At 36.6% G+C, this 12317-nt stretch overlaps 1 protein-coding gene across 6 annotated transcripts in view; it reads right to left on the reverse strand.

The window, feature by feature from the left end:
- The window catches only part of NCOA2 (nuclear receptor coactivator 2), an 884149-nt gene that overhangs the window by 276514 nt on the left and 595318 nt on the right, over window positions 1–12317 (reverse strand). For 5 of the 6 annotated variants that reach the window (XM_053715109.1, XM_053715110.1, XM_053715111.1 and 2 more), the window contains one exon: window positions 4113–4217. In XM_053715109.1, coding sequence (XP_053571084.1) covers window positions 4113–4198 — 86 coding nt within the window. In that variant the 5' untranslated portion in view covers window positions 4199–4217. Of the gene's footprint in view, window positions 1–4112; window positions 4218–10364; window positions 10550–12317 lie in introns of those variants that run through there. The other variant, XM_053715108.1, reaches the window with a different exon arrangement.

A 12317-nucleotide genomic window follows, 5' to 3' on the forward strand; every position in this document is an offset into this window, starting at 1 on the left:
TGAGGGCCGCACCTTCATGTGGACTTAGAAGCTGGCTTTGCTTTTCTAGAAGGCTTGGATTTATTCCAGACTGGAGATGGTTTCCAAACTGAAACTGCTCCTGAGGATGAAGGATCAGGCTTTTGTTCTTTGTTGAAACAAAAGGAACGAAAACTATTATTAGCCCTGTTTTTACCCTTAGATTTTTTATCCTGTGGTAAAAAAGTTCCTTTCCAACCAGTAACAGTTGAAATAATAGAATCCAACTGAGAAACAAATAATTTGTTACCCTGGAAAGAAATGGAAAGTAGAGTCGATTTAGAAGACATATCAGCATTCCAAGTTTTAAGCCATAAAGCTCTTCTAGCTAAAATAGCTAGAGACATAAACCTGACAACTCTGATAATATCAAAAATGGCATCACAGATAAAATTATTAGCATGTTGAAGAAGAATAATAATATTATGAGAATCATGATCTGTTACTTGTTGCGCTAAAGTTTCCAACCAAGAAGTTGAAGCTGCAGCAACATCAGCCAATGATATAGCAGGTCTGAGAAGATTACCTGAACACAGATAAGCTTTTCTTAGAAAGGATTCAATTTTCCTATCTAAAGGATCTTTAAACGAAGTACCATCTGACGTAGGAATAGTAGTACGTTTAGCAAGGGTAGAAATAGCCCCATCAACTTTAGGGATTTTGTCCCAAAATTCTAATCTGTCAGACGGCACAGGATATAATTGCTTAAAACGTTTAGAAGGAGTAAATGAATTACCCAAATTATTCCATTCTCTGGAAAATACTTCAGAAATAGCACCAGGAACAGGAAAAACTTCTGGAATAACCACAGGAGATTTAAAGACCTTATCTAAACGTTTAGATTTAGTATCAAGAGGACCAGAATCCTCAATTTCTAAAGCAATTAGTACTTCTTTAAGTAAAGAACGAATAAATTCCATTTTAAATAAATATGAAGATTTATCAGCATCAACCTCTGAGACAGAATCCTCTGAACCAGAAGAGTCATTAGAATCAGAATGATGATGTTCATTTAAAAATCCATCTGTATAAAGAGAAGTTTTAAAAGATTTTTTATGTTTACTAGAAGGAGGAATAACAGACATAGCCTTCATGATGGATTCAGAAACAAAATCTCTTATGTTATCAGGAACATTCTGAACATTAGATGTTGATGGAACTGCAACAGGTAATGGTACATTACTAAAGGAAATATTATCTGCATTAACAAGTTTGTCATGACAATTAATACAAACAACAGCTGGAGGAACAGCTACCAAAAGTTTACAGCAGATACACTTAGCTTTGGTAGTTCCAGCACCAGACAGCGATTTTCCTGAAGTATCTTCTGACTCAGATGCAACGTGAGACATCTTGCAATATGTAAGAGAAAAAACAACATATAAAGCAAAATTGATCAAATTCCTTAAATGACAGTTTCAGGAATGGGAAAAAATGCCAAGGAACAAGCTTCTAGCAACCAGAAGCAAAGAAAAATGAGACTTAAATAATGTGGAGACAAAAGCGACGCCCATATTTTTTTAGCGCCAAATAAGACGCCCACATTATTTGGCGCCAAAAATGACGCCACGTCCGGAACGCCGACATTTTTGGCGCAAAAGAACGTCAAAAATGACGCAACATCCGGCGAAACGTATGACGCCGGAAACAGAAAAGATTTTTTGCGCCAAAAAAAGTCAGCGCCAAGAATGACGCAATAAAATGAAGCATTTTCAGCCCCCGCGAGCCTAACAGCCCACAGGGAAAAAAGTCAAATTTTTAAGGTAAGAAAAATAATTGATTCAAGTGCATTATCCCAAATATGAAACTGACTGTCTGAAAATAAGGAATGTTGAACATTCTGAGTCAAGGCAAATAAATGTTTGAATACATATATTTAGAACTTTATTAAAAAAGTGCCCAACCATAGCTTAGAGTGTCACAGAAAATAAGACTTACTTACCCCAGGACACTCATCTACATGTTTGTAGAAAGCCAAACCAGTACTGAAACGAAAATCAGCAGAGGTAATGGTATATATATATATATATATGTATATATATATATATATATATATATATATATATATATATATATATATATATATATATATATATATATATATATATATATATATATATATATATATATATATATATATATATATATATATATATATATATATATATATATATATATATATATATATATATATATAAATATAAGAGTATATCGTCGATCTGAAAAGGGAGGTAAGAGATGAATCTCTACGACCGAAAACAGAGAACCTATGAAATAGACCCCGTAGAAGGAGATCACTGCATTCAAAATAGGCAATACTCTCCTCACATCCCTCTGACATTCACTGCACGCTGAGAGGAAAACCGGGCTCCAACCTGCTGCGGAGCGCATATCAACGTAGAATCTAGCACAAACTTACTTCACCACCTCCATAGGAGGCAAAGTTTGTAAAACTGATTTGTGGGTGTGGTGAGGGGTGTATTTGTAGGCATTTTGAGGTTTGGGAAACTTTGCCCCTCCTGGTAGGAATGTATATCCCATACGTCACTAGCTCATGGACTCTTGCTAATATGAAAGAAATGAATTTATCAGGTAAGTTCTTACATAAATTATGTTATATATATATATATATATACCATATTTACCCATTTGCTCTAAGGAAATACACATAAAAGAAAATAGTCTCTTTTCATATACTTAGTTATAGTTTTGACCTATTAATCGAAAAAGCTTATTCTCACAAATAGAAATATATATATATATATATATATATATATATATTATTTTAGTGAAACATTTTCTGCAGGTCATTTTAAAAAAAAAATCAATTTCAAATTAGGCAGTTACACTAAAGCACCAGTTCAATTGTAATGTGTTAGTTAACTGGAGAATAAAGCAATATTTAAAGCTTTATATTATAGTGCAGTAGTTGAAAATTGCATTGCGAATTAGCTGTAGACATACTCTAAAAAAGGTGCAATGCTTATACAAATGTTTTGCATTCTGAAAAAAACTACTTTGCAGACTGTGAAAGGCTAGGGGATGGGCTTGAAACGATCTCTGAGAGCCAGTCAATTAATGCACTACTACTTTGCAGTGCTACTGCATGTTTGACTGTTCACTTGAAACAGCACGTTGCTCTGGAGGAACTGTGATAAGGAAAACTTACACAGTGCAGTCAGAGAACAGCTCTGTTTGAAAAGAACAGCCTAATGTGGAGCAGCTCTGAAAAGTTAAATCGCTAACAGTTCCTGTTTGTGTCCTGTTATTTCTGCTACATATAATAGTTTGCCGTGTTTTTTTTTTTTAGTTTTTAAGATTATACAGAAAGATTTATTGTTGAATGACAGAAGAAAAAAAACAAAAAAAAAAACAAAAAAAAAACAACAAAATGTATCAGTACACATTTTCTCACATTAAACTCCCTCCTTGATCCGTTGCAATCTGGGTATCGCCGCCAACACTCCAAAGAGACCGCATTGGCGCAATCGTTAAGAAAATTTCCCCTAGCCTCAAGAACAAAACACAAAATTATGACTGATATTCAAGCCCCTCACTAACACTGCTCCCCCCTATATCTCCGCCCTTGTCTCCAGATACTCACTCTCGTCCTCTTTACTCTGCTCATGACATCTTCCTCTCCTCCAGTCTACAGGACTTCTCCAGAATGTCCCATATTTTGTGGAACTGCCTCGCTCGACAAGACTATCCCTTAGTTTTGAAAGTTCCAAGTGCTCCTTAAAGACTCTACTGTTCAGGGATACAATATACGCTAACCCTTTCTTACCTCAGTTATTCTCCTCCATTTGTCATTCCCTTAAACTCCCTTAGCATGTAAACCTACGAGCCCAGGTGTTTTGTAGATCACCTTTGAGAGCAATAGTGCAACTCTTGGCAGGGCCCTCTATCCACTTGTTCCCTATAAGTGCTACTTTGCATATCATGCATATGTTTATAGCACTGCGGAATCTGTTGCGTTTTACAAATAACAATAATAATGAACGCCAAATTTGCTGACGATTACATTGCCAGTACGTATTTTATACTATTTCTCTACAACAGCCAATCAAGCCATATTTCAATAGCATTCTTACCTGGGACCAAGCTGGTCTGGGCTTTCTTTGCGTTTCCGTGGCTCCACCCTAGAGGGGTCTGAGGGATTTTCTCCCATCCCGCTCATCTTGAAAACATATCAGCAACTGTAGAAGGAGGAAACAAGACATCTAAGCAAACTTTGTGGAGATCTCACAATGTAAAACAGTGCAACAAGCATGATCTATGTAAACAAATATCTCAAAAAGGATTCACACAGCCACTGTATATTTTAAGGAATAAACATAGCACCAACCGTATAAATGAAAATGACATTTTATGCAGAATGCTTCTATTATACATATAAATAACAATTATTTTGCTTAGAAGAAAAATTTAACACAAATACAGCAGTATCAACTTTGTATTTCCTGTTAATGGTTATTGGTTGACAAATCCCACAGCTCTAGAGAGCACCTGTTCTTTTGTTTTGTTTTTAATGTAACACCTTTAAAAGAACCACAATGTCCTTTTAAAATAAAAACTCATCTTGCAGCTTAGTGACCTTAAAGGAACATGAAACCCAATTTTATTCTTTCAGAATTCAGATAGAACATACAATTTTAAAAAACTTTCTAATGTATTTCTATTATGAAATCTGTTTCAATTCCTTTATTGTACAATTTCCATTTAAAAGCTTTCATGATTCAGAGCGTGCACTTTTAAACAACTTTCCAATTTACTAATATCAAATTTGCTGTGTTCTTGTGGTATCCTTTGTTACAACAGGCAAAAACAGATATTTCAAATATCAAAATAAAAAAGGTAAATACGCTATTTGTAAACAATTTAAAGGGATATAAAACCCAAAATTTCCCTTTCCTGTTTAAGTTAGAGCACTTCCACATTTTCTTCAGTTAGCAAATTTAGCTTAAAGTGAAAGTAAAGTTTCCTCTGTTGCTAACCGTAATTACATTTTAGCTTCAAAATCAATAGGACTTTCATTCATTATATTTTTCTAACATGTGTGCAAATCACGTTTTACCTGAAAAGAATTAATACTTTTACCGTCGATAAAATCAACCTGTTTCTTGGTCTGCTTATTACTTCCTGATCACGTTTTTGTGTTGGCCAATTGAAATTCTGGCCGTTAGGCGGCCGTGAAGCAACGTCATCGGCCTATTGTGGGATCTGCGCATGCGTTACATCTACTATCTTTACTTTCTGGTTGAATGCGTGTGCACGTTTCACGCATGGGCAGAAGATTTTTGACAGACTGTGTTGCGAAGTAGATAGACGCATGCACTTTGGAGACCCGTTAGGGTAATAATCACATGCACATTGCGGTTAGGATAGTTGAATCACGCATGCGCAATAGTAAGGGTCTGTGTGAACGCGCATCTCTGATACGTATAGAGCGGGTGGGACCGCTCTATACGTAAACACTCTAAAATTATCGGAAGTAGAAGATGGGAGGAGTCAGAAGGAGAACGGTATAACGATGTATAAATGCATAAATCAATACTTTTAATAGTAAAAAATATATCGATTTGGTTATTATACATGTAGACAATGCAGTAGGGTGTTCAAACGGTACCGAATTTACTTTCACTTTAATTCCTAAGATTTTGTTTGGCGAAGGAGCAGCATTGCACTGTAGGAAGCTAGCTGAGACACTGGGTGAACTAATGACAAGGGACTTATATGTGAAGCAACAATCAGCAGCTAGCTCCCAGTAGTGCATTGCTACTCTTGAACCTACCTAGGTATTCTTGTCAACTAAGGACACAAAAGAACAAAGCAAATTAGATAATAGAAGTAACTTGGAAAGTTCATTAAAATTGTATGCTCTATCATGAAAGATTTTTTTTGGATGTCTCTTTAACACAGAGGTCAACAAACCTGTTTAAAATTTAGGAGCCAGTAAGAATATTTAGGAGCAGGACAGTGGTATTTGTAAAAATATATCTATGGAGAATAACCCAAAAAGTTAGGAGCCAGTGGCTACCTGGCTCCTGGGTTTGTCGAGCCCTGCTTTAACACTCTCCACAGGTAAAATGTAGGAACAAGAACATTTAAAATGTCACCACAAATACAATTCCCCTTAAAGGGACACTAAACCCACATTTTTTTTCTTTCATGATTCAGATAGCGAATGCAATTTTAAGCAACTTTCTAATTTACTCCCATTATCAATTTTTTCTTCGTTCTCTTGTTTTCTTTATTTGAAAAAGAAGGCATTTAAGCTAAGGAGCTAGACAATTTTTGGTTCAGACCCGGGATAGCAGTTGTTTATTGGTGCTGTCCAATCAGCAAGGACAATCCAGGTTGTGGACCAAAAATGGTTCGGCTTCTAAACTTACATTCATGCTTTTCAAATGAAGATAGCAAGGGAATGAAGAAAAACTGATAATAGGAGTAAATTAGAAGGTTGCTTAAAGGGACACTGAACCCAATTTTTTTCTTTCGTGATTCAGATAGAGCATGAAATTTTAAGCAACTTTCTAATTTACTCCTATTATCAAATTTTCTTTATTCTCTTGGTATCTTTATTTGAAATGCAAGAATGTAAGTTTAGATGCAGGCCCATTTTTGGTGAACCTGGGTTGTCCTTGCTGATTGCTGGAAAAATCAAAAAGTGCTGTCCAGAGTTCTTAACCCAAAAAAGCTTAGATGGCTTTTTTTTTAAAAAAAAAAAAAAAGATAGCAAGAGAGAGAGAAAAAAATGATAATAGGAGTAAATAAGAAAGTTTCTTAAAATTGCATGCTCTATCTGAATCACAAAAGAAAAAAATTGGGTTCAGTGTCCCTTTATAATTGCATGCTCTATCTGAATCACAAAAGAAAAAAATTGGGTTCAGTGTCCCTTTAAAATGGCATGCTCTATCTGGATCATGAATAAAAATTGGGTTCAGTGTCCCTTTAATTAATTTAATGGATATTTACACCCTTTTCCCCCATATTTTTGGGAACTTATTTTTCATTGCCAATCTCACATTTACCTATTTTCCCTTATGATGAAAAACTTAGTTAAAAAAATAAATTCTACATGGACAGTATTCCGTGACACCTAAAACTGTGCCAAGTACCAAGATGTGTGACCAATGCTTCCTACCCTCATAATGCCCAAAATACAGCCAAAGAAGACAAGCACACCTTGCAGGCACTAGTATTACATTCTTTATAATGGTAATTGTAGTTCCACTGCTCTCATGGAAAACCCAATATCCATCATGCAGAGGCCATATAGGAGACTATAAAAAAACAGCCTAGCCTAACAAAACAGGTACTGTTCCCTCAAGTAGAAGGAGGAATAGTAGCTGCAATGGCCTAAGAGATAGAATGTCCCAACAAGAAGGTGATACTGGTGGTGAGAAGAGCAACTGACACCCAGTAGATCAGGGCCTTATACATCCTTCTATACAGTAGTGGGCAACCACTTACCCTTGGCATTCAATTCAACACAAGCGGGAGGTATGTATCTGCTTATCTGACTTAGTATCTCTAGTAACATTATGTCACATTGCCAGTTCCACTTTATATAACCATGATTTGCCAAATGCCATGACTCCTAAAATGATACTTCTGGCTTCTAATTTTGGGGCTTCCGCACAAACCTGTACCTATCCATTGAAAAATATTGTTGGTTACTAAATTTGAAATATATTTGTCAACTCTGATATATAGATCCATGACTTCCCAGTCGATGCCTAGGGCCTATACATGCAGAATTAATGCCTGATCTTGTGCATATTATACTATTTTATAGAATATATGGTTTCTGGATTTTCAACAAACGTTTTGAGCCATATACAAGTTGATTTATGCATGAATAGTAAAGTAACTGGTAAAATTACAACAAAAAGTACCAAATGTAGAGCTAAGATAAAACGCACTAATTTGAGGTTTTCAAGTAGAGATCATCCCTGATTCCCAAATTTATGTTTAAGGTGCTAACAAAGAGACAGATTTAAATGCTTTTAAAACCTGTATATGTAGATATTTTGCAATGCATTGCTTATACATAATATCTTTAAAAAATTGATTAACATGCCTCTAAGACTCTTAAAAAAAATAAAAACAAAAAGGGAAAAAAAACAAAAACACAGAACCGCTTAGAGAGTCTCCATGTCACTGTGAAAAATAAATAAAATTTGTAGATGTTTGGAACCTGGTACATTAAATATTATTTGTATTCAATATACCAGACTCCAAACATTTTTAAACAAAAAAGGGCAACAGAACATAAATTCAACCAATTGACTCAAATGGGATTTATCCTCAGAGCTACCTGCATTCACTACCATATGAAGTATGGTTGTTACCCACTGTTATATACATATAGGTTTACTTATTCCCCCCCCTTTCAATAAAAGGAGAATTAGATCAAACCTATATTGCATGACAATTTTTTTTATATCTATTTTTGTGAGCATAATACATCTCTTTCAGAGTTACCTGCATATTGCATCACTGCTGCTTAAGTGGGGAAGTGGAAGAGAAGCAATCTGCATAATTTACACAAGAAAACAACACCTATCAGTAAAGTGCATTTCAGCAGTGCCCAACATATTTAAAAAGCTCATTAATCAAATGTTAAAAAACTTGTACAAAAAACTAACCAGTCTATAAGCCCTTCAGATACACAGACGCCAAGAAACATTCTATACACAAGCACAGAACAAGAAAAAACCACAAACCAAGACAAAGATCACTGTGTATTACAAGCAAGAGACGTAAGGGAGTTAGTATATGATGGAGTCAGGAGGAGTAATGAGCACTGGAGGGCCGTGTTGTGGCCCGAAACAAGCCTGGGTTGTTTGGTGTAGAAAATACAGACTCAAGCATTTTGATTTTTAAGTTATGTTTGAATTGTAAAACATTTAAAAATTAACAATTAATGAATATAGAAAAAAAACACACAAATAAACACACTGTTAGGATACTTCATGGAGGGTAGGGAAGATACTAAAAATCAATTTGTATCAAATAGATGTGTAAACTATATTTAAACAGTATTGCTAGTACTGTACAGCGAGGGAGTAAATACACACCATTCTGTATGCTCAAAAACAAACATTCCACTACTAGAACCACAACAATTATAGGATCCTCTTGAAAAGACTAGATGATGATCATTAAACTATGTCATTATAAATAAATAAGGGAGCCAAACTGGTTACTCAGGTTTCACAAAAAGAAACCTGCCTGAGTATCTGTTAATGAAACTCCACCTTATATAGTGCTCATAGCATAAAGTAACCCACACACAAAAATCCAAAAAAAAAAAAAAATCTTGCCTTGAACACCAACTACTGATCTACTACATACCCTATATATACACTTTTTTCTTTTCCTTGACATAACAATCATGAAAAAGGTTGTGACATAGCTTAAACATTTTTTTCTTTTGCTCCAACTGTATCTATAAACCCTCCCACTGATAATTACAGGATTACTGACTGAGTGACACACACAAGTTTCTGCAAACATTAACCTGAAAGTTGCTATTTAAATTTAAAAAAAAAACAAAAAAACCCTTGTGTTTATTCTGTAATCGGTTTGTTTTTTACTGTGGGACTAGTTTTTTCCTGGTACTACTACCAAAGAATTTGCTACTCATAAGAAGAAATGAAGTCACGTTTATAAGCAAACATACAGATAACTGTCAGTCAATGGATCGGATGGGGGGGAGCTGGGGAGGTTCATAAATGTCTTTCAATCTTGAAAATTCCAATTTCTACTAAAAAATAAATAATTGGGTCACCGCGACGTTCAAAATATTTTTTTCTTCTAGCAACTACATATATGTTGTGTAATTTAATGCCTGGCATTTCTATGTTAGTGTAAGTTATCACTAAACTATAATATAAATACAAATCACACATGGTTATCACAATACAAATAAACATGATATAATCAAATTATGTAAATAGCAAACATAAATGTCGAATCTGTAAACATGGATATAGAAAATGATATAATTACACATATAATACATGAACAGAGTAGAAGAATTTGTGGTAAACAATCCGGAAAACAGCTAACGAAACCGTAACTAACCACATACAAATATAAACACCCGTGATATTTCACACACGAACAGATCGAAGTACAAAAGATTGTACATTTTTAGATCTGACACGTGTAATATTTGAGCTTTAAAACTAAGTGAACATGAAAATGACATGGGCAGGTCTTGCTGGCCTGGCTATCAGCACCCAGTGTACATGTTTGCATAGCTGGGCACGGAGTGCTTACTCAGCAACATCATGCAAACTTCCTAGTTCGGGGGTATTGCAGAGCTTCGTTACCTCCGATTGTCTCTTTCTGCAGCTCCACATCACACTCCTCCACATCCCGAGCTGTAAGCTTTATGTCCCTGTGTACAAGCTACCAATCCTGCTATGGAAGCCATGTGAACAGCAGGACAGGAGGCAGGGAAAACGTGATCAGCTGCTATTGCTGCTGGGGAGTGGGGCGCTCCAGCTTCCTGCCCCCGCCTGACGAACAGCCCAATTGGCTGGCAGCTTCCTGTGTTTACTAAGCGCAGATAGCGGAGGGCGGGAGCTGGCGTGGCTGGAGGGGAGGAGCGCCCCAGTGACTGGATCTCAGGCGGCTGAGTCTGCTCTGCAGTGTGCTATAGAGAGAGCTAGCTTTCTTAGGCACGCAGCTAGCTACACAACAAAGCAGGGGAAGCTCGTCCAGTTACGGAGACCAATCTCTTGAAGAAAACGTTTTTGAAGGCAGTAACGTGTTGTCTTCGTGACACCCACAAACCCAGCACCAGATAGGAGCTGTTTACTCTGTTGGGTTATTTTATATGCTTAGTTTTTGTTACCAGTCAATAACAACAATCCGGTGTATTTAATTCTATGTTACAAAAATAGTAAAACACCAACTATTCCTCTGTACTTCACCCACTTACATTAACATACAAAACACCTTGTGTTAAGCAAAATGGTTATCAGCCGTCATAGTATTCACACATACATTTCGTTTTTCCTGTGAGATACTTGAACAAAACATAATTTATGCTTACCAGATAAATTCCTTTCCATCCGGATAGGGAGAGTCCACTGCTTTATTCCTTACTGTTGGGAAATACATGTGACCACCAGGATGCGGCAAAGACTTAAAGGGACAGTATAGTCCAAAATAAACTTTCATGATTCAGATAGGGCATGTAATTTTAAACAGTTTTCCAATTTACTTCTATCACCAATTTTGCTTTGTTCTCTTGGTATTCTTAGTTGAAAGCTAAACCTAAGGAGGTTCATATGCTAATTTCTAAGCCCTTGAAGGCCGCCTCTTCTCAGGGCAATTTGACAGTTTTTCACCACTAGAGGGTGTTAGTTCATGTGTGTCATATAGACAACACTGTGCTCATGCACATGGAGTTCCAGTGAGCCAGCTCACAATCTCCCAGGATGGTCTTAAGAAGCATGTCCCTCGGGACAGATCTGGACAGAGCCACCAAGAGAGCAATTCTCTCGACCAGCTGTCTAATACAATCTGTTGAGACAAATATGAATGATCGCCATTCCACTGCTTCAGCATATACAGTTGTAAAGGTCTGAGACGGAACCTGGCAAAAGGAATGCTGTCCATGCAGGACACCATGAGACCAATCACCTCCATACACTGAGCCACAGAGGGACTCAAGGAGGTCCAGAGGGCAAGACTGTGGTCTGTTAGAAATATCCTCATGGATATGGAGTCTATTATAGTACCCAGAAATTCTACCCTGGTACTTGGGATAAGATAACCCTTTTCTAAGTTTATCTTCCATCCATGTTATCGAAGAAGACTGAGAAGGGACTCAGAGAATTCTTCCGCAAGACAAAAGGATGGTGCTTGCACTAGAATATCATTTATGTATGGGGCTACTGCAATACCCTGCGTTCTGGCAACAGCTAGAAGAGCGCCCACGAAAGACCTGCATCCACACCTTGCTTGACCTGGCTGTGTGGAATGGTGCATTGTCCTGCTGAAACAAAACAATCCTCAGAGCAGAAAGAAGCACGTTTTCTACTAGAATAATCCTTTACGTGGCTTCATTCATGCGTCCTTCACAAAGATAAATCTACCCGATTACAGCCTTGCTGATGCACCCCCATATAATCACCCATACTCCACCAAATTTCACAGTGGGTGCGAGACACTGTGGCTTGTAGGCCTCTGTCGCTAACCATTAGATGACCAAGTGTTGGACCAAGCTGAAAAAAAATAAGATGACCTTACTCCAGTCCACTACCATCCAATCC

The sequence above is a fragment of the Bombina bombina genome, chromosome 5 (genome assembly GCF_027579735.1).
Source record: "Bombina bombina isolate aBomBom1 chromosome 5, aBomBom1.pri, whole genome shotgun sequence".
Lineage (NCBI taxonomy): Eukaryota > Metazoa > Chordata > Amphibia > Anura > Bombinatoridae > Bombina > Bombina bombina.